The sequence below is a fragment of the Trichomycterus rosablanca genome, chromosome 13 (assembly GCF_030014385.1).
Source record: "Trichomycterus rosablanca isolate fTriRos1 chromosome 13, fTriRos1.hap1, whole genome shotgun sequence".
Lineage (NCBI taxonomy): Eukaryota > Metazoa > Chordata > Actinopteri > Siluriformes > Trichomycteridae > Trichomycterus > Trichomycterus rosablanca.
This window is the reverse complement of record NC_086000.1, coordinates 36,165,501-36,188,386: the sequence shown is the minus strand read 5'-3', so window position 1 is coordinate 36,188,386 and position 22,886 is coordinate 36,165,501. Positions and strand designations below refer to the sequence as shown.

Here is a 22,886-nt window from a genome sequence, read left to right as displayed (position 1 = left end):
TGTACCTTACATAATTTTAATACACCTGTTGTGCAGCCGACGTGGCACAAACAACTAAATTCAGTCATTAGAATGGGTGTCCACATACTTTTGGCTGTATGGTGTAGATACCGTATTGTGGCGCACCAGTCCGTGACCCTAGATCCCGGTCTCAGCCGGCTGGACGTCCAGAGAGAGACTGAATTGCGGCCTCTGCTGGCCGGTCGAGGCGCTGCACAGAGATGGTGAATAACGGAGAGCAGTGCGTGACTCTCCGAGCGCGATACGGATACAGGGGAAGAGAAGCGGTTGGCTTTTACACACAGCGGAGGGGCGTGTGTTCGGTACGGCCCTCCTCGGTCAGGGACGGGGTCTGCAGGGGTGATTCAGTAGGGAATCGGATATGACTAGTTTGAGAGAAAAATGCCAGATTTGATCTTCATGTCGAACGTGTGTGTGTGTGTGCGTGTGTGTGTGTGCGCGCGTGTGTGTGCGTGTGTGTGTGCGCGCGTGTGCGCGCGTGTGTGTGTGTGTGTGTGTGTGTGTGTGTGTGTGTGTGTGTGTGTGTGTGTGTGTGTGTGGGATAGATTTCGGGTGCAGGACAGAGCCGAGTGAGGAGCGTTGATGCTGATGATGAAGCCCAGAATAAGTGCTGCCTGCACACCAGCGCCGTGCTGAACACACACACACCCTGTAAGTCCGTTTGACACACACACACACACACACACACACACACACACACACACACACTGTTCAAAACAATACTTGACCTTAAATAGAAGAGTTCTAGTGCTTGGTAGTCCAACAGTGATTTGAGGGCACAGAGACTGCAGTGTTAGTCACATCCTTGCTGCCATAACAGTCTCTGTCTGTACTAGTTTTGAGGTAACGCTGTGAATGATCTGATGTTTGTACTGGTTTTGGGGTAAACCAGTAAGAGGCCTGATGTCTTCTGGTTTTGGGGTAACACTGTGTGTAAGAGGTCTGGTTTGGGGTAACACTGTGTGTAAGTGGCCTGATGTCTTCTGGTTTTGGGGTAACACTGTGTAAGAGGTCTGGTTTGGGGTAACACTGTGTGTAAGTGGCCTGATGTCTTCTGGTTTTGGGGTAACACTGTGTGTAAGAGGCCTGGTTTGGGGTAACACTGTGTGTAAGAGGCCTGATGTCTTCTGGTTTTGGGGTAACACTGTGTAAGAGGCCTGATGTCTTCTGGTTTTGGGGTAACACTGTGTAAGAGTTCTGGTTTGGGGTAACACTGTGTGTAAGAGGCCTGATGTCTTCTGGTTTTGGGGTAACACTGTGTAAGAGGCCTGATGTCTTCTGGTTTTGGGGTAACACTGTAAGAGGCCTGGTGTCTTCTGGTTTTGGGGTAACACTGTAAGAGGCCTGATGTCTTCTGGTTTTGGGGTAACACTGTGTAAGAGGCCTGATGTCTTCTGGTTTTGGGGTAACACTGTGTAAGAGGCCTGATGTCTTCTGGTTTTGGGGTAACACTGTGTAAGAGTTCTGGTTTGGGGTAACACTGTGTAAGAGGCCTGATGTCTTCTGGTTTTGGGGTAACACTGTGTAAGAGGCCTGATGTCTTCTGGTTTTGGGGTAACACTGTAAGAGGCCTGGTGTCTTCTGGTTTTGGGGTAACACTGTAAGAGGCCTGATGTCTTCTGGTTTTGGGGTAACACTGTGTAAGAGGCCTGATGTCTTCTGGTTTTGGGGTAACACTGTGTAAGAGGCCTGATGTCTTCTGGTTTTGGGGTAACACTGTGTAAGAGGCCTGATGTCTTCTGGTTTTGGGGTAACACTGTGTAAGAGGCCTGATGTCTTCTGGTTTTGGGGTAACACTGTGTAAGAGGCCTGATGTCTTCTGGTTTTGGGGTAACACTGTAAGAGGCCTGGTGTCTTCTGGTTTTGGGGTAACACTGTAAGAGGCCTGGTGTCTTCTGGTTTTGGGGTAACACTGTGTAAGAGGCCTGATGTCTTCTGGTTTTGGGGTAACACTGTGTGTAAGAGGCCTGGTTTGGGGTAACACTGTAAGAGGCCTGATGTCTTCTGGTTTTGGGGTAACACTGTGTAAGAGGCCTGATGTCTTCTGGTTTTGGGGTAACACTGTGTAAGAGGCCTGATGTCTTCTGGTTTTGGGGTAACACTGTGTGTAAGAGGCCTGATGTCTTCTGGTTTTGGGGTAACACTGTGTAAGAGGCCTGATGTCTTCTGGTTTTGGGGTAACACTGTGTAAGAGGCCTGATGTCTTCTGGTTTTGGGGTAACACTGTGTAAGAGGCCTGATGTCTTCTGGTTTTGGGGTAACACTGTGTAAGAGGCCTGATGTCTTCTGGTTTTGGGGTAACACTGTGTAAGAGGCCTGATGTCTTCTGGTTTTGGGGTAACACTGTGTAAGAGGCCTGATGTCTTCTGGTTTTGGGGTAACACTGTGTAAGAGGCCTGATGTCTTCTGGTTTTGGGGTAACACTGTGTAAGAGGCCTGATGTCTTCTGGTTTTGGGGTAACACTGTAAGAGGCCTGGTGTCTTCTGGTTTTGGGGTAACACTGTAAGAGGCCTGGTGTCTTCTGGTTTTGGGGTAACACTGTGTAAGAGGCCTGATGTCTTCTGGTTTTGGGGTAACACTGTGTGTAAGAGGCCTGGTTTTGGGGTAACACTGTGTAAGAGGCCTGATGTCTTCTGGTTTTGGGGTAACACTGTGTGTAAGAGGCCTGGTTTTGGGGTAACACTGTGTGTAAGAGGCCTGATGTCTTCTGGTTTTGGGGTAACACTGTGTGTAAGAGGCCTGGTTTTGGGGTAACACTGTGTAAGAGGCCTGATGTCTTCTGGTTTTGGGGTAACACTGTGTAAGAGGCCTGATGTCTTCTGGTTTTGGGGTAACACTGTGTGTAAGAGGCCTGGTTTTGGGGTAACACTGTGTAAGAGGCCTGATGTCTTCTGGTTTTGGGGTAACACTGTGTAAGAGGCCTGATGTCTTCTGGTTTTGGGGTAACACTGTGTGTAAGAGGTCTGGTTTGGGGTAACACTGTGTAAGAGGCCTGATGTCTTCTGGTTTTGGGGTAAACCAGTAAGAGGCCTGATGTCTTCTGGTTTTGGGGTAACACTGTGTGTAAGAGGTCTGGTTTGGGGTAACACTGTGTGTAAGTGGCCTGATGTCTTCTGGTTTTGGGGTAACACTGTGTAAGAGGTCTGGTTTGGGGTAACACTGTGTGTAAGTGGCCTGATGTCTTCTGGTTTTGGGGTAACACTGTGTGTAAGAGGCCTGGTTTGGGGTAACACTGTGTGTAAGAGGCCTGATGTCTTCTGGTTTTGGGGTAACACTGTGTAAGAGGCCTGATGTCTTCTGGTTTTGGGGTAACACTGTGTAAGAGTTCTGGTTTGGGGTAACACTGTGTGTAAGAGGCCTGATGTCTTCTGGTTTTGGGGTAACACTGTGTAAGAGGCCTGATGTCTTCTGGTTTTGGGGTAACACTGTAAGAGGCCTGGTGTCTTCTGGTTTTGGGGTAACACTGTAAGAGGCCTGATGTCTTCTGGTTTTGGGGTAACACTGTGTAAGAGGCCTGATGTCTTCTGGTTTTGGGGTAACACTGTGTAAGAGGCCTGATGTCTTCTGGTTTTGGGGTAACACTGTGTAAGAGTTCTGGTTTGGGGTAACACTGTGTGTAAGAGGCCTGATGTCTTCTGGTTTTGGGGTAACACTGTGTAAGAGGCCTGATGTCTTCTGGTTTTGGGGTAACACTGTAAGAGGCCTGGTGTCTTCTGGTTTTGGGGTAACACTGTAAGAGGCCTGATGTCTTCTGGTTTTGGGGTAACACTGTGTAAGAGGCCTGATGTCTTCTGGTTTTGGGGTAACACTGTGTAAGAGGCCTGATGTCTTCTGGTTTTGGGGTAACACTGTGTAAGAGGCCTGATGTCTTCTGGTTTTGGGGTAACACTGTGTAAGAGGCCTGATGTCTTCTGGTTTTGGGGTAACACTGTGTAAGAGGCCTGATGTCTTCTGGTTTTGGGGTAACACTGTAAGAGGCCTGGTGTCTTCTGGTTTTGGGGTAACACTGTAAGAGGCCTGGTGTCTTCTGGTTTTGGGGTAACACTGTGTAAGAGGCCTGATGTCTTCTGGTTTTGGGGTAACACTGTGTGTAAGAGGCCTGGTTTGGGGTAACACTGTAAGAGGCCTGATGTCTTCTGGTTTTGGGGTAACACTGTGTAAGAGGCCTGATGTCTTCTGGTTTTGGGGTAACACTGTGTAAGAGGCCTGATGTCTTCTGGTTTTGGGGTAACACTGTGTAAGAGGCCTGATGTCTTCTGGTTTTGGGGTAACACTGTGTAAGAGGCCTGATGTCTTCTGGTTTTGGGGTAACACTGTGTAAGAGGCCTGATGTCTTCTGGTTTTGGGGTAACACTGTGTAAGAGGCCTGATGTCTTCTGGTTTTGGGGTAACACTGTGTAAGAGGCCTGATGTCTTCTGGTTTTGGGGTAACACTGTGTAAGAGGCCTGATGTCTTCTGGTTTTGGGGTAACACTGTGTAAGAGGCCTGATGTCTTCTGGTTTTGGGGTAACACTGTGTAAGAGGCCTGATGTCTTCTGGTTTTGGGGTAACACTGTGTAAGAGGCCTGATGTCTTCTGGTTTTGGGGTAACACTGTAAGAGGCCTGGTGTCTTCTGGTTTTGGGGTAACACTGTAAGAGGCCTGGTGTCTTCTGGTTTTGGGGTAACACTGTGTAAGAGGCCTGATGTCTTCTGGTTTTGGGGTAACACTGTGTGTAAGAGGCCTGGTTTTGGGGTAACACTGTGTAAGAGGCCTGATGTCTTCTGGTTTTGGGGTAACACTGTGTAAGAGGCCTGATGTCTTCTGGTTTTGGGGTAACACTGTGTGTAAGAGGCCTGGTTTTGGGGTAACACTGTGCGTAAGAGGCCTGATGTCTTCTGGTTTTGGGGTAACACTGTGTGTAAGAGGCCTGGTTTTGGGGTAACACTGTGTAAGAGGCCTGATGTCTTCTGGTTTTGGGGTAACACTGTGTAAGAGGCCTGATGTCTTCTGGTTTTGGGGTAACACTGTGTGTAAGAGGCCTGGTTTTGGGGTAACACTGTGTAAGAGGCCTGATGTCTTCTGGTTTTGGGGTAACACTGTGTAAGAGGCCTGATGTCTTCTGGTTTTGGGGTAACACTGTGTAAGAGGCCTGATGTCTTCTGGTTTTGGGGTAACACTGTGTAAGAGGCCTGATGTCTTCTGGTTTTGGGGTAACACTGTGTAAGAGGCCTGATGTCTTCTGGTTTTGGGGTAACACTGTGTAAGAGGCCTGATGTCTTCTGGTTTTGGGGTAACACTGTGTAAGAGGCCTGATGTCTTCTGGTTTTGGGGTAACACTGTGTAAGAGGCCTGATGTCTTCTGGTTTTGGGGTAACACTGTGTAAGAGGCCTGATGTCTTCTGGTTTTGGGGTAACACTGTGTAAGAGGCCTGATGTCTTCTGGTTTTGGGGTAACACTGTGTAAGAGGCCTGATGTCTTCTGGTTTTGGGGTAACACTGTGTAAGAGGCCTGATGTCTTCTGGTTTTGGGGTAACACTGTGTAAGAGGCCTGGTGTCTTCTGGTTTTGGGGTAACACTGTGTAAGAGGCCTGGTGTCTTCTGGTTTTGGGGTAACACTGTGTAAGAGGCCTGATGTCTTCTGGTTTTGGGGTAACACTGTGTAAGAGGCCTGATGTCTTCTGGTTTTGGGGTAACACTGTGTGTAAGAGGCCTGGTTTTGGGGTAACACTGTGTAAGAGGCCTGATGTCTTCTGGTTTTGGGGTAACACTGTGTAAGAGGCCTGATGTCTTCTGGTTTTGGGGTAACACTGTGTAAGAGGCCTGATGTCTTCTGGTTTTGGGGTAACACTGTGTAAGAGGCCTGATGTCTTCTGGTTTTGGGGTAACACTGTGTAAGAGGCCTGATGTCTTCTGGTTTTGGGGTAACACTGTGTAAGAGGCCTGATGTCTTCTGGTTTTGGGGTAACACTGTGTAAGAGGCCTGGTGTCTTCTGGTTTTGGGGTAACACTGTGTAAGAGGCCTGGTGTCTTCTGGTTTTGGGGTAACACTGTGTAAGAGGCCTGATGTCTTCTGGTTTTGGGGTAACACTGTGTAAGAGGCCTGATGTCTTCTGGTTTTGGGGTAACACTGTGTAAGAGGCCTGATGTCTTCTGGTTTTGGGGTAACACTGTGTAAGAGGCCTGATGTCTTCTGGTTTTGGGGTAACACTGTGTAAGAGGCCTGATGTCTTCTGGTTTTGGGGTAACACTGTGTAAGAGGCCTGATGTCTTCTGGTTTTGGGGTAACACTGTGTAAGAGGCCTGATGTCTTCTGGTTTTGGGGTAACACTGTGTAAGAGGCCTGATGTCTTCTGGTTTTGGGGTAACACTGTGTAAGAGGCCTGATGTCTTCTGGTTTTGGGGTAACACTGTGTAAGAGGCCTGATGTCTTCTGGTTTTGGGGTAACACTGTGTAAGAGGCCTGATGTCTTCTGGTTTTGGGGTAACACTGTGTAAGAGGCCTGATGTCTTCTGGTTTTGGGGTAACACTGTGTAAGAGGCCTGATGTCTTCTGGTTTTGGGGTAACACTGTGTAAGAGGCCTGGTGTCTTCTGGTTTTGGGGTAACACTGTGTAAGAGGCCTGGTGTCTTCTGGTTTTGGGGTAACACTGTAAGAGGCCTGATGTCTTCTGGTTTTGGGGTAACACTGTGTAAGAGGCCTGATGTCTTCTGGTTTTGGGGTAACACTGTGTGTAAGAGGCCTGGTTTTGGGGTAACACTGTGTAAGAGGCCTGATGTCTTCTGGTTTTGGGGTAACACTGTAAGAGGCCTGATGTCTTCTGGTTTTGGGGTAACACTGTGTAAGAGGCCTGATGTCTTCTGGTTTTGGGGTAACACTGTGTAAGAGGCCTGATGTCTTCTGGTTTTGGGGTAACACTGTGTAAGAGGCCTGATGTCTTCTGGTTTTGGGGTAACACTGTGTAAGAGGCCTGATGTCTTCTGGTTTTGGGGTAACACTGTGTAAGAGGCCTGATGTCTTCTGGTTTTGGGGTAACACTGTGTAAGAGGCCTGGTGTCTTCTGGTTTTGGGGTAACACTGTGTAAGAGGCCTGATGTCTTCTGGTTTTGGGGTAACACTGTGTAAGAGGCCTGATGTCTTCTGGTTTTGGGGTAACACTGTGTAAGAGGCCTGATGTCTTCTGGTTTTGGGGTAACACTGTGTAAGAGGCCTGATGTCTTCTGGTTTTGGGGTAACACTGTGTAAGAGGCCTGATGTCTTCTGGTTTTGGGGTAACACTGTGTAAGAGGCCTGATGTCTTCTGGTTTTGGGGTAACACTGTGTAAGAGGCCTGATGTCTTCTGGTTTTGGGGTAACACTGTGTAAGAGGCCTGATGTCTTCTGGTTTTGGGGTAACACTGTGTAAGAGGCCTGATGTCTTCTGGTTTTGGGGTAACACTGTGTAAGAGGCCTGATGTCTTCTGGTTTTGGGGTAACACTGTGTAAGAGGCCTGATGTCTTCTGGTTTTGGGGTAACACTGTGTAAGAGGCCTGATGTCTTCTGGTTTTGGGGTAACACTGTGTAAGAGGCCTGATGTCTTCTGGTTTTGGGGTAACACTGTGTAAGAGGCCTGATGTCTTCTGGTTTTGGGGTAACACTGTGTAAGAGGCCTGATGTCTTCTGGTTTTGGGGTAACACTGTGTAAGAGGCCTGGTGTCTTCTGGTTTTGGGGTAACACTGTGTAAGAGGCCTGGTGTCTTCTGGTTTTGGGGTAACACTGTAAGAGGCCTGATGTCTTCTGGTTTTGGGGTAACACTGTGTAAGAGGCCTGATGTCTTCTGGTTTTGGGGTAACACTGTGTGTAAGAGGCCTGGTTTTGGGGTAACACTGTGTAAGAGGCCTGATGTCTTCTGGTTTTGGGGTAACACTGTGTGTAAGAGGCCTGGTTTTGGGGTAACACTGTGTAAGAGGCCTGATGTCTTCTGGTTTTGGGGTAACACTGTAAGAGGCCTGATGTCTTCTGGTTTTGGGGTAACACTGTGTAAGAGGCCTGATGTCTTCTGGTTTTGGGGTAACACTGTGTAAGAGGCCTGATGTCTTCTGGTTTTGGGGTAACACTGTGTAAGAGGCCTGGTGTCTTCTGGTTTTGGGGTAACACTGTGTGTAAGAGGCCTGATGTCTTCTGGTTTTGGGGTAACACTGTGTGTAAGAGGCCTGGTTTGGGGTAACACTGTGTAAGAGGCCTGATGTCTTCTGGTTTTGGGGTAACACTGTGTGTAAGAGGCCTGATGTCTTCTGGTTTTGGGGTAACACTGTGTAAGAGGCCTGATGTCTTCTGGTTTTGGGGTAACACTGTGTAAGAGGCCTGATGTCTTCTGGTTTTGGGGTAACACTGTGTAAGAGGCCTGATGTCTTCTGGTTTTGGGGTAACACTTTGTAAGAGGCCTGATGTCTTCTGGTTTTGGGGTAACACTGTGTGTAAGAGGCCTGGTTTTGGGGTAACACTGTGTAAGAGCCCTGGTTTTGGGGTAACACTGTGTAAGAGGCCTGATGTCTTCTGGTTTTGGGGTAACACTGTGTAAGAGGCCTGATGTCTTCTGGTTTTGGGGTAACACTGTGTAAGAGGCCTGATGTCTTCTGGTTTTGGGGTAACACTGTGTAAGAGGCCTGGTGTCTTCTGGTTTTGGGGTAACACTGTGTGTAAGAGGCCTGGTTTTGGGGTAACACTGTGTAAGAGCCCTGGTTTTGGGGTAACACTGTGTGTAAGAGGCCTGATGTCTTCTGGTTTTGGGGTAACACTGTGTGTAAGAGGCCTGGTTTGGGGTAACACTGTGTAAGAGGCCTGATGTCTTCTGGTTTTGGGGTAACACTGTGTGTAAGAGGCCTGATGTCTTCTGGTTTTGGGGTAACACTGTGTAAGAGGCCTGATGTCTTCTGGTTTTGGGGTAACACTGTGTAAGAGGCCTGATGTCTTCTGGTTTTGGGGTAACACTTTGTAAGAGGCCTGATGTCTTCTGGTTTTGGGGTAACACTGTGTGTAAGAGGCCTGGTTTTGGGGTAACACTGTGTAAGAGCCCTGGTTTTGGGGTAACACTGTGTAAGAGGCCTGATGTCTTCTGGTTTTGGGGTAACACTGTGTGTAAGAGGCCTGGTTTTGGGGTAACACTGTGTAAGAGCCCTGGTTTTGGGGTAACACTGTGTAAGAGGCCTGATGTCTTCTGGTTTTGGGGTAACACTGTGTAAGAGGCCTGATGTCTTCTGGTTTTGGGGTAACACTGTACCCCACGGCTTTTGTTGTGCAGTGAGCTACAGACGAGCAGGATGAAATGAGAGAAACACTGGACGAGAGGAGTCTCGGCATGGCGGGACTGCAGCTGGTGACCCCCGCCTCCTCTCCCATGGGGCCGTTCTTCGGCCTGCCGTGGCAACAGGAAGCGATCCACGACAACATCTACACACCGAGGAAATATCAGGCAAGTCGGCGTACACCAAACCCAGAATTAACGGTGTATTTTAGTTGATTCCTGGTTTCTAAATATGTCCAGACGTTTTTCTTCAAATAAAAACAAGCAGAAGAATGTATTGATCAGGTGGTTTATACCTGCCATATCAAACCTACTTCTAACTGAAGGTCCTAAATACTTTCAGTAGCAACAATCTATTGCAATACCAAAGACTATGAGAAAAATCTTTTCTCCTCAAAAGAACAGCACTCGACAAAGACTATAAACTAAAATATGAGAATGACCTTCCTTTCCTGCCATGAATATAACAACTGCGTAATCATGCCGTTAATCATCTAAATAAATAAATAAAGATGCCTGCTTTCCTACATGTAACCTAGAAGCAGTTTTAGGTCGGTGTGGGTGTTCATGTTTGTTTGGGGGTGGCTGTTTGGGTTCCACGCTCCAACGTTTAAACCTCATGCTTATTTGGGGCCATTTCTAACTGGAAACACCCTGGACAAGGTGCCAAACTATCACAGGGCTTTAAACATCCAAGATATAACCAATCATCTTTGCGTAGGTGCCTGGGTGGTCCATAGCAGCGGCCCCCAACCTTTTTTGCACCACGGACCGGTTTCATAAAAGATATAATTTCACGGGAGGATTTAATATATATATTTAATGTCCTACTCACAAATGAGCTTTTTATGCTGCAACGAGACGCTGCTCCCACCTGGGGGTGATTGGAGGCAATAACACCCGTAAAAAATAGTGTTTTCATTGCGTCGCTGATGTAGCGATCCCTAATTATTTATGCTTTCTTTGCGGCCCGGTATTAAAAGACCCAGTGGTTGGGGACCACCGGTCTATAGCGCCGCTGAGATTTAAACCCGCGTCTACCTAATTTACGACTGTAAAATGAGCCGTTCCCCGTGTAATATGCAATTAGCTGTGAAATTAAACGTTTATGGTTTGTGTTTTTAGCGATTTAAAGTTTTTATTCTCTTAGTGTATAAAATATGAGGCGTCCTAGCAATCCTACGTGAATTAAGTTAGTGCAGGGGTGGGCAATTAAATTTTCCAAGGGGCCACATAAGAAACTGGGACTGTTGTGGAGGGCCGGACCAATAAGGTGAACTTAATTCTGCTCAATATGAATTTTATCTCTTTATTTACATTACATTACATTTTCAGCATTCAGCGTCGACGTCTTTATCCAAAGCGACTTACATTACAGTTACACTATACAGTCTGAGCAATTGAGGGTTAAGGGCCTTGCTCAAGGGCCCAAAAGCAGCAACCTGGCAGTGGAGGGGCTTGAACCAGCGACCTTGTATTTACTAGTCCAGTACCTTAAGCACTAGGCTACAACTGCCCACTCTTTATGAGAAGCAGTAAATTGTGCAGTTCTAATAAGCTGTTAATGTTTAGATGTTACAATCAGAAAATTAGAAGTAGGCAGAGAAAAAACATCAACATTATTTTACTTTTTAAACAAACAAATGCAAAAAAATCCAAATGTGCATGTTTTTAAACTATTTAGTTTTGAGTCTAATTACCACATTTGTTTTTCAGTCCTTTGTTATTGTTGGATATTCTTTTTAAAATCACAAAGCTGGTCCTGATTGCTTCAGATCTGGATGTGTTAAACTTTATAAAAAAGTATTTGTTGCTTTTGCAGTTTAGTTAGTGAGGCTTCAGGTGTGACGCTCCGCATCGTTCATGTTGTTGTATTTCTCCGTTTAGTACCGCGATTTAAAGCCTAAATTGTGATCCTTAACCAGCTTTACACCTGACTTCAGTAAATAAATACTTCGGAACTTTATGTCTTGTTAAAAACTCCACCGTCAGTCACACTCAGTTCTGTTCGCATTACGGTGAAGCTGATACACTCGCACACACGAAAACGAAACTTACGGATATTTAAAGACACGGCGCTCCCGTCAAAATCAATCCTGTTATATTGCATGATGTACATTTATTTACATGTAATTTTTAATTGCCTCGAACCTCATGCGGGCCGGTTAGGGATGTCTCGCAATGCCCAGGTCTGAGTTAGTGTAAGAAACGTTTCTGTGCTGTCGTGTGCGGACAATGTTTGATGTGTGTGTCTATGTATTGAGAGCATTTTGTCCCTTTGTGGATTCCATAATCAATGTAAAAGTGTGTTGCTCTACACACGTGATCGTCTCTGTGCTGCACCTCAAAACAACAAACCAGTAAAGTTTGTCTATGTTCAGTTTATTTCTTTCTTTATAAACTCAGCAGACTCTAAAGACGCTCGATTACACCAGCAATCGAGTCCAAAGCGGCTAAAATCACGACTCGGGTAACCGAGTTTGAAAAAGTCCTGTGGTCTTTGTATTTTAATGTCTTTATTTCCTCCCTTTTTTGTCGTTTTCTGAAGGTTGAACTTCTTGAAGCAGCTCTTGAACACAACACTATAGTCTGCTTGAACACAGGCTCAGGGAAGACCTTCATCGCAGTGCTGCTCATAAAAGAGCTCTCGCACCAGATCCGCCAGGACGCGGGCAAGAGGACCGTGTTCCTCGCCAACACAGGTACCGTGTGATTTAGATAAATAAACGACGAGCTACACTACGGGTCTGTCTGAAAACCTGGTGACCCGCCCTGCTGTTTCAGTAGAGAGGATTCTAATAAGACATCAAACTCATAAGGCAGATTGGTGGGGCTTGAACCAGTGACCTTCTGATTACTACTCCAGTACTTTAACCACTATGTTACGGAAATGTTCATGTCTGAATCAGTGAATTTAATGAACGCTCTCAAATTAGTCTTGTTTGTATGGGCACAGAGAAGTCAAGTCATAGTCAGGTATAATTGGGACGTGCTTTTTTTTTTTTGTAACTCAAGTCAATCTAACCCTGTCATGCTTGTCGATTTATGTGCCGTTATGGTAACTGATCATATGGATTGTATCGATTTGTTGACTGACCCCTCTCCGCCTGCAGCAGCGACGGTGGTCCAGCAAGCTTCCACCGTCCGGACGCACTCGGATCTCCGGGTGGGGGAGTACACGGAGGGTTCGGAGTCATGGCCCGAGGAAACGTGGAGCCGAGAGTTACAGGGAAATCAGGTGCGATCGCGAGCGCGAGACGAATTTCGTGTTCCTTGGTCATGTGACTCCATCCATCACGTCACGCGTTGTGATCTCATGCTTCCGCTTCCGGCAGGTCCTGGTGATGACGTGCCACGCCTTTCTGCGCGTGCTGCGGATGGGAGCGTTGCCGCTGTCGCAGATCAACCTGGTCGTTTTCGACGAGTGTCACCTGGCCATCACGGACCATCCCTACCGGGACATAATGAGGGTACGACGACGGGATGTCTGAATATAGGGTGGGCACACATGGGGCATAGTGTGACCACCACTGGTCGGTGAAAGGAATTGGCCTGAGGCTGCACCTGTTGGAGGAGGGTGGAAATAAAAATGAACCTCAAAGTCTCTCAATTTAGTCGTTTCCAGTTCCCGGTTCTGAATCGGCCTATTCGTCACACGTGTCCAATCTGCAACCGCTTCTTTTCACCCGCCAGTTTTGGGTTCCCACACAGAGTCGTATCGCGTGCGGTGAGCCACGCTAAGCTCCAAGACCACCCCCATTGCAGTGGCAGCGGGAAGAGACCCGGCCCCTCCCTCCCTCCCTCAAACACGCCCAACTGTGTTAGTGCGTTAGACCCTAGCGCCTCACGAAAATCTAATTTAGGTTTTTAGATGTTGTTCATCCAAAAGCTTCAATTTGCGATTGCTTTACCCTGGTCATGATCGCAGTGGGTCCGTGTTTTTTCCGGAATCGGTGGGCGCAATGCAGTAACCTACTTCGGTCAGGACGTCAGTCCATCATAAGACCTCAGCTCCCCTTCCCAGACTTAGCCAATCAAGTTTGTTTCTAGACTGGATGATAGAATTGCTGGAGATTTGAACCCTGGATCCCAGCGGTAGTGTTCTAGTGTATTTTTTTTATGCATATTTGTTGTAGGTCTAGTTTTAAATCAGTTTAGAATCATAATGTTTGTAGGTGCTCATACAGGCCACTACTGCTGAGGCCCTGGTTTGAACCTCAGCAGTGCTGTCGACCATCCATGATTTGGTCTGGGAGGGTGTGGCCAAAGCCCTGATCAGGATAAACGTTATGAACGGAGACGTCCTGATGTTTCCTGTAGCACTGTACCATCATCGCTCTCTAAATCCGCTTCTCTCACCCTCTCAGAAATGCGAGGACGCCCCGAGCTGCCCCCGTATCCTGGGTCTGACGGCTTCCATCCTGAACGGTAAATGTGACCCGTCGGACCTGGAGGAGAAGATCCAGAACCTGGAGAAGATCCTGAGGAGCAGTGCTGAAACCGCCACTGACCTGGTCGTGCTGGACAGGTGAGATTATTCGCTCAGTCGGACGTAGTCATGATCAGGCCAGCTTGGTCCTGGTGTTTTACAGGCGTATTTATGCCCTCTTTTTAAAAATTTTTTTTATTACCCTGGTTGCAGGTACGCGACTCAGCCTCGTGAGGTGGTGCTGGACTGTGGTCTTTTCCAGGATGCCAGCCGGTTGTCGGAGAGGCTCCTGAAAGAGCTGGACGAGGCTCTTCATTTTCTCAACGACTGCAACGTGTCGGCACTTCGGGAAGACCGGGACCCCACTTACGTCTCCAAACAGGTTCTCTCTCTCTCTCTCTCTCTCTCTCTCTCTCTCTCTCTCTCTCTCTCTGCTGACTGTGGACGAGAAGGCCTGAGTTACAGTCAGTGTTCAAATTCATGTTGAGGGTCCTGAGCACCGGAGTTCCTTCAGGTCAAACATCTGTTATAGAAAATTATAACGCCTTTATTGGTCATTTATAAAAACGCTCGTCCTTGCGTCAGAACACAGGGTTGCAGTTGTATGACTCCCCTGGAGCCGACAGTGTTAAGGGCCTTGCTCAAGGGCCCGACAGTGACTGGGATTCGAACCTTAATCTTTTGATTGATAGCCCAAAGCTCTACCCACTGAGCTTCTTCTGATCTTTTACTGTTAAACACCTACTGGGACGAACATTAATTACAGTGGGAGCTCAGTTAATGGTTAAGGTGCTGGACTAGTAATCAGAAGGTTGCCGGTTCAAGCCCCACCACCGCCAAGTTGCCGGTGTTGGGCCCCTGAGCAAGTCCCTTAAGACTCAATTGCTCAAACTATATTCAGTCTTAGTTGTAAGGCAGTTGTAAGTATGATGCTTTTATTTAAAGCGACTTACAGTACCGTGACGGTATACTATCTAAACAATTGCGGGTTAAGGGCCTTGCTCAAGGGCCCAACAGTGGCTGCTTAGCAGAGCTGGGATTCGAACCTTAATCTTTTGATTGATAGCCCGCTGACCCTACTGGGACAAACATTTATTACAGTGGGTGCTCGGTGGTTAAGGTGCTGGACTAGTAATCAGAAGGTTGCCGGTTGCCAGGTTGCCACTGATGGGCCCCTGAGCAAGGCCCTTAACCCATAATTGTACACTGTTTTCAGTCATAGCAGACGCTTAATTCCAAAACGACTTACAGTACTGTGACAGTATATTGTCTAAGCAATTGAGGGTTAAGGGCCCAACAGTGGCAAACTGGCAGTGGTGGGCTTGAACCAGCGACCTTTCGATTACTAGTTTATAATAGCCAATCCACCTTTTGCATGCTTTTGAGATGTGAGAAGAGCCCAGGTCTCTAGAACCGAGGTCTTTAGGACCCTGTTTCATTTACATTTTAGGCATTTAGCAGACGCTTTTATCCAAAGCGATGTACAGTACTGTGACAGTATGTTATCTAAGCAATTGAGGGTTAAGGGCCTTGCTCAAGGGCCCAACTGTGGCAGCATGGCAGTGGTGGGGCTTGAACCAGCGACCTTTCGATTACTAGTCTATTACCTTAACCAATAAACTACAACTGCCCTTAAATCTATTTATTAGTACAGTTGTCCACATACTCTTTTGGATAAATCCTGCATCTGAGCAGCTCTTGGCCTCATGAAGAACTTCCATTCCTCCAGGTCCTGAGCGACTGCAGGGCGGTCCTGACCGTGCTGGGACCCTGGTGCGCGGACAAGGCCGCCGGCATCATGGTGCGCGAGCTGCAGAAGTACATCAAGCACGAGCAGGCCGAGCTGAACCGCAAGTTCCTGCTGTTCGCCGACACCATCCTGAGGAAGCTGCACGCCCTGTGCGAGGAGCACTTCTCGCCGGCCTCGCTCGACCTCAAGTTCGTCACCCCCAAAGTCATCAAGCTGCTGGAGATCCTGCACCAGTACAAGCCCTTCGAGAGGCAGCAGTTCGAGAGCGTGGAGTGGTACAACAACCGCAACCAGGACAACTACGTCTCGTGGAGCGACTCCGAGGACGACGACGAGGACGAAGACGTGGAGGTGAAGGAGAAGGCCGAGGCTAACTTCCCCTCGCCCTTCACCAACATCCTGTGTGGGATCATCTTCGTGGAGAGGCGATACACCGCCGTCGTCCTCAACCGGTTGGTTTTTCTTTCTATTTATTGATGCATTTCCTCCCGATTTAGCGTAGTCATTCGAGAAGGATATATTTGCTGCTCACGCGTGGTCCTAGCTGACCCATTCTTTTCACCCATGCGCTCGGCTAACTAGGGTCTTTACGCAACAGTTGAAGTCACATAGTCAGGCCATCCCACCCAGCAGACACCGTGGCCAATTATAGTCTGCTGCCAAAAATAAATAGCTTCCGGAAAGAGAATGTTCGATCCCAGCTGGAACTAAAGAAAACTTTTTTTTTTTTCCCAGCACAAACGGTGATGACAATTGTGGGCGTGTCAGGTTCTAGAGGAAAGAGAACATCCCATCACCAGTAGTTGCTCCGTACTTGCTTTATGGATAAAAACAAACATTTGTTACAGCAACACAAATCCTCACAGCTGATCTACATGTTCCGCCAGCCTGTTACTGCTGTTTAGTTCCGTCTCGTGTTGTGCAGCGCCCTCTGTTGATGATGCATCCTTGGTTTCATTTAAAACTGGTGCAAACCGTGGCTGGTTCTCTGAATAGCCCTTTTCGATCGAAATAACTCTGGAGCTTCTCAGAAGCGTCTAAATAATTTGCCTTATGTGTTCCATGTCTTATTAGAATCCTCTGTACTGAGGCAGCTGCCCAAGTCGGCAGTAGGCGGCAAGGCTAAGTTTTCAGACAGACCAAACATATGCCTAAAACGGGGGTGTTTAACGTTTTTGGACATGCACCCCCTCAAAACCGCAGCATTCATTAATAACAGTAAAAACGGAGAGCTGACTGAGAGGAGAAACTTACGCTTCACTTCATATGAATCGACTCCTGAATCACTTATATCGATATTGTGAACAGAGCGTCTCCCACTATACACCTCTCTTAAAGACACACACACCCATGTCCTATAACAGCAGTCACTGTTTTTTTTTCCCCCATCGATTTATCTTCACTGTGACTTTTTCTCCCATTCTTTCCCAATTTAGCGTAGTCAATTTGTCTTCCCTGATTTATTATTTTTTTTTGCAGTCGAGGCGGGTATATTGCTGCTCGCGACCCGCACGCAGCCCTTAACGCAACCCTTTCCCACCCATACACTCTGCACAGACGCCACTCTATCTGCTAGATGGTGCCGACCGATGGCAACGCCGAGGATCCCTATTTTTAAGTTTTGGTAGTCAGCGGTCCTTTTCTCAAACCGAACTGGATAACATTAAATGTTTGTGTGTGTGTGTGGTCAGCGAGACTAATCAAATATGCCTCCTGTGGCTGAAAAATGAGTTTTAGTCTGCTAGGAATATCATCAGTGTGCAAATACGGTTTTATAGAAACAAATAAACAAACTAAAGTTTCACTCATCCCCTCATTACCCTCCCATTTTCACCCCAAAAATGTTTCGAACCTGTCTGTATCTGACCTGGAAAAAGCACATGCGGAACACCCAGTTCCACTTTTCCCTATAATAGAACCAATTAGGTATGTGCACAGTAACTGTGCCCGGTATACTGCCATGCCAGTTCACTAAAAAACTTCAATTCTGGAACTACATACATACTTCATGTCTTTAAAAGTCTATTCAAACTTCAGAAATCACTTCCTCCTAATTATGCTGACGCTAAGCCCAGTACGGGGTGTAGTCTTTAGGTTAAATAAAACGGCCACACAGAGGGAGGGGAGGGTCGACCGGGTTCCTCGATTGCTGCTGTAATTGCGGCCTCCGCTGGCTGTTCGAGGCGTCTGCACGAGGGATTCTTGATTCTCGGATATCAGGGGGCACACGATCGTCATACAGTTAGGCAGAAACAGAGAAAAGAACGAAATAGAATAAAACATTAATGAAACAGGGTGACTGTGTTTCATCTTTTTTTCAGGCTGATTAAGGAAGCGGGGAAGCAGGATCCGGAACTGGCTTACATCAGCAGCAACTTCATCACCGGGCACAGCATCGGCAAAAACCAGCCGCGGAACAAGCAGATGGAGGTGGAGTTCAGAAAACAGGAGGAAGTGAGTGACCGCCGACGTCTTTTAAATACCATCTGGCATGTAGGTGTGCCAGCAGTGCACTACTGGGACACCTGAGCATGATTAATATGTGGTTGGGCTCTCGTTTATAAGGCCTTTCCACTGGAGTTTGGGGTGTAATCAACATTCCGATTCATCCCTAAGGTGTCCGATTACATTGGGGTCAGGGCTCGCCAGCACCAGACCTGGACTGGCTGGAACACACACACGATCACTAATTACAAGGGGTGTCCTTATACTTTTGGATATATAGTGCATGTGTACCACCCAGATCAGCTCAGAAGTGGTCTTATGCTCGCCGTTGCAGCTAGCGCTTAAGGTACTGGACTGGTAATCGAAAGGTCACTTGTTCACGCCCCATCACTGCCAGGTTGCCACTGTTGGGCCCTTGAGCAAGGCCCTTAACCCTCAATTGCTTACACTGTCAAGATATTTAGCGCTCGAAGTCGATTCGTGGGTCTGCTATCAGCCAGCCTGGCGCCTACACAGACGCGATTGGCTGTGTCTGAGAGTGGGAGGGCCGAAAAGGTCCCTCATCGCTGCTGCAGTTGCGGCCTCTGCTGGCTGGTCGAGGCGCTGCACAGAGACGGTGAATAACGGAGAGCGGTGCCTGATTGGGGGCGTGCGTGTTAGGTACCGCCCTCTTCGGTCAGGGTTGGGGAATTGGATATGACTAGATTTGGAGATGGGAGAAATTGATAAACTGAGGTTCTTATGACTTCCTCCAGGTGTTGAGGAAGTTCCGGGCGCATGAAACCAACCTGCTCATCGCCACCAGCATCGTGGAGGAAGGCGTGGATATCCCAAAGTGCAACCTGGTGGTCCGGTTCGACCTGCCCACCGAGTATCGCTCCTACGTGCAGTCCAAGGGCCGGGCGCGCGCCCCCGTATCCAATTACGTCATGCTGGCCGACGGCGGGTGCACGAAAACGTTCGAGGAGGACCTGAAGACCTACAAGGCCATCGAAAAGGTAAATGAGACGCCTTGGATAATCGTACAAACCCGAATGGAAAGCTGCGTGTTAACGATGCGTCGCTCATTTCAGATCCTCAGGAACAAGTGTTCCAAGTCAGCCGAGTGCGGCGAATATGAGGCGGAGTCCATACTGGACGATGACGACGTCCTCCCGCCGTACTCGCTCCGAGCCGATGACGGAGGCCCCCGAGTCACCATCAACACCGCGATCGGTCACATTAACAGGTCAGAATTGTCAGGACTGGTTTTGTGGTTCTGTGTTCCTTTAGTCTCGTTGGGACGTATCGGTCAATCTCGGGCACCTTTGTTTCATTTCTACGAGGTTTCTAAGTGGAAGATGAGCCGTATATGAGAATTAGTAAGTACACGAAATATAGCAGCATGGAGAACATGCTAAAAGCACCAGAACACTGGACACAGTCTAGGGATGTAACACAGTTTTAACTTCTGAAATCAACAAATAACAACTAAGAACAAATGGAGGTAACAGGAATGAACGTGGAGATGAAAAAGGGAGAACCTACTAATGCTGTTCTCGTGACCTTCAGTAGATACAGATCATATACATTTCTGTTTAAAATGTGACCTAATTGATGAATATTTCCACATTTTTATTTACAGAAGGATGAATATGTGAGGGTACAATAGGGGGTACATGAGAAATAATATTTTTTTAGTGTTACAGGGAGTTTTTATTAACGTTTTAAATTATATCTCCTAAATTTGCAATTAGATCAACGTGCAGGCGACTTTGCTCAATTACAAATGCATTTTAAAATAACTTTTCATTTACATTTATACATATACTGATCAGCCATAACATTAAAACCACCTCCTTGTTTCTACACTCACTGTCCATGTTATCAGCTCCACTTACCATATAGAAGCACTTTGTAGTTCTACAATTACTGACTGTAGTCCATCTGTTTCTCTGCATACATTTTTAACCTGCTTTCACCCTGTTCTTCAATGGTCAGGACCACCACAGAGCAGGTATTATTTAGGTGGTGGATCATTCTCAGCACTGCAGTGACACTGACATGGTGGTGGTTTGTTAGTGTGTGTTGTGCTGGTTTGAGTGGATCAGACACAGCAGCACTGCTGGAGTTTTTAAACACCGTGTCCACTCACTGTCCACTCTATTAGACAGTCCTACCTAGTCGGTCCACCTTGTAGATGTAAAGTCAGAGACGATCGCTCATCTATTGCTGCTGTTTGAGTCGGTCGTCTTCTAGACCTTCATCAGTGGTCACAGGACGCTGCCCACGGGGCGCTGTTGGCTGGGTGTTTTTGGTCGGTGGACTATTCTCAGTCCAGCAGGGACAGTGAGGTGTTTAAAAACTCCAGCAGCGCTGCTGTGTCTGATCCACTCATACCAGCACAACACACACTAACACACCACCACCATGTCAGTGTCACTGCAGTGCTGAGAATGATCCACCACCTAAATAATACCTGCTCTGTGGGGGTCCTGTGGGGGTCCTGACCATTGAAGAACAGCCTAAAAAAGGGGGTAACAAAGCATGCAGAGAATCAGATTGACTACAGTCAGTAATTGTAGACCTACAAAGTGCTTCTATATAGTAAGTGGAGCTGATAAAATGGACAGTGAGTGTAGAAACAAGGACGTTATGGCCGGTGTATATATGTATGTCCTGGGGACGGCCTAGCCTTGGTCGGACTCTTACCGATCACAATTGGCCGTGCCTCAGGGAGGCGAGGTCGGGCAGGGTTTGTCCTTGCTGCTGCTTAAACGGTCACAGCCGACTCTCCATACGTAGTACGGCTTTCTGTAGGCTGGTGAAAAGAAGTGGTCTCTGGCAGTCTGTGATTCTTGTAAGTTAGCATGGAGGGATTGTAATGGGGAATCGGTCAGTAGTGGATTATCGGATTTAAGATTTCCATCCAAAGCAGCTCCTTTCTCAAGAGTCAAACGCTGGCACTTTGGCATTGGTGGGTCTTGAACCAGCGACTGGAGCGTTTGGAGGCACCATGTGACCGTGGAACCGGTGCTTTGACCCTATTTTGTGTCTTTTTGTGACGCAGGTATTGCGCGAGGCTTCCCAGCGACCCCTTCACCCACCTGGCACCCAAGTGTAAAACAGCAGAGGTGAAAAAAGGAGTGTACCAGTCCACGCTCTTCCTGCCCATCAACTCTCCCCTCAGAGTGCCGATCGCTGTAAGTATCAACCCACTGGGAAACGCACCGAAAAGGGCACCGATCCACTCACCTAACCCTAACCCCCCCCTTAATGCTCAGATACTCGATCACGCCTGTGTAGACGCCTGGCCGGCCAGTAGCGCCGCTGAGAATAGAACCTGGATCTTAGTGGTGGTAATCTGTGCCACTCAAAATATACATACACACTCATTTCACGTCCATCAGCCGCTCCTGATAGCCATCGACAAGCCTCGGGCGACTCCGCTTGGATCTTTGTCCCGTCTACTTGGTAGAATTAATGGAGTTTCTGGCTCAGACTTGACTTTTTATTACAGTCCACATATTTCCGATAGGTTTGAGGTTAGTAGACGTTTCCAGAGGCTTCGTTTTTGCTCAGTTTTCTTTTCCAGAGCCAGTTTAGCTGTAATTCTGGTAGATCTTTTTGTTGGAACGCAAGTAGCATCGCAGATTGAACCCATCAGGTGGTGGTTTGTGGTCTGCTGAATAATTCCAAGCGTTCTTTGTTCTTTATGATTTCCTCCACCTTCTGCGGTGCACCAGGTCTAATTGCGTCAAAGCAGCCCCAGAGCATAATACTACCACCGCCGGGGTGGATGGTAGGTACAGCTGTGTTGGGTTTGTGTCTGTGGAGCACAAACATAATTCAAACACCACTGCAGATATCAGCACAAAGCCCGAAGATGCCTTGATGCAAACCTGATGCAAAAAATACACTACACTAGCCCAGAACCAGAAACGTTCATTCCCAGCTGGAAATAAAGAACACTCGGTTTTTTTTTTTCCAGCTTGGACTGTGGCGACATCCGTGGGCGTGTCAGGTTCTAGTGGAAAGAAAACGCCTTCTTATCACGATAGTTAAGTTCCTACGTAATTCATGGGTGTGAAAAATCGAAATTCAGCTTTTTATTCGTGTAGCATTCAAGTGCTTCACGTTTACTGGTTAATCTGCACTATGAGGCGGCCTAGCAATCCTACGGCAATTCAGTTAGCAATCGTTAAATCAAAATGTCCAAGATGTCGAAGTAAAGCGGCTAAAAACATGACTCGGGTAACTGAGTTTGGAAAACTAAAAACCAATTCTGGGTGCAAAAGCAGTAAAAACGGGTGTAAATGGAATAAAAACGGTTGCAAATGCAATAAAGACAGGTGCAAAAGCAGTAAAAACGGGTGTAAATGGAATAAAAACGGGTGCAAATGCAGTAAAAACGGTTGCAAATGCAATAAAGACAGGTGCAAAAGCAGTAGAAACTAGGGATGCATCGATACCATTTTTTCCCAACCGAGTACAAGTACATGTATTTTAGTACTCGCCGATACCTATTTAGAATGATGCAATCTGGAGCATTATGGAATAGTGTAGTTCTTAGTGTAAAATAGTGCAGTGGAACAGTTGCTTGGGTTGCCATCACTAATTGTAAAAAAAAAAAAAAAAAAACACCGCGCAGACATCATTGAGAAAGCTTCTGACAAGCTACCGTTAACGTTCATTAATAAACGCACGTGATTAACGTTGTGCACATCATACATGTGATGCGATTCTGCTGATTGAAATATTTACTTTAAAAGGATAATACAGTCCGATCCCATCTGAGCCGATTCTATCAGCACATACTGTACATTCGTGGTTCACCTCGGTAAATCGTAAACGACTCTGAGTCGGCTCCCGCTCTGTGGTAATAACCAGTATAATTAGGCCTGAACTTTATCAGGTAAGCGAGTCACACAGAATGTTCTGTAGTATTTGGTGTTTATTTACAACCGCATCATTTATTATAACAGTAAACACGG

At 47.3% G+C, this 22,886-nt stretch overlaps 1 protein-coding gene across 1 annotated transcript in view; it reads left to right on the top strand.

The window, feature by feature from the left end:
• dicer1 (dicer 1, ribonuclease type III) overlaps positions 1-22,886 on the top strand; it is a 73,676-nt gene that overhangs the window by 18,083 nt on the left and 32,707 nt on the right. The window contains exons 2-13 of the mRNA XM_063007257.1: positions 567-672; positions 9,287-9,457; positions 11,838-11,991; positions 12,403-12,527; positions 12,625-12,759; positions 13,657-13,817; positions 13,932-14,100; positions 15,448-15,920; positions 17,790-17,922; positions 18,669-18,911; positions 18,987-19,141; positions 20,963-21,095. Coding sequence (XP_062863327.1) covers positions 9,311-9,457; positions 11,838-11,991; positions 12,403-12,527; positions 12,625-12,759; positions 13,657-13,817; positions 13,932-14,100; positions 15,448-15,920; positions 17,790-17,922; positions 18,669-18,911; positions 18,987-19,141; positions 20,963-21,095 — 2,028 coding nt within the window. The 5' untranslated portion in view covers positions 567-672; positions 9,287-9,310. The remainder of the gene's footprint in view (positions 1-566; positions 673-9,286; positions 9,458-11,837; positions 11,992-12,402; positions 12,528-12,624; positions 12,760-13,656; positions 13,818-13,931; positions 14,101-15,447; positions 15,921-17,789; positions 17,923-18,668; positions 18,912-18,986; positions 19,142-20,962; positions 21,096-22,886) is intronic.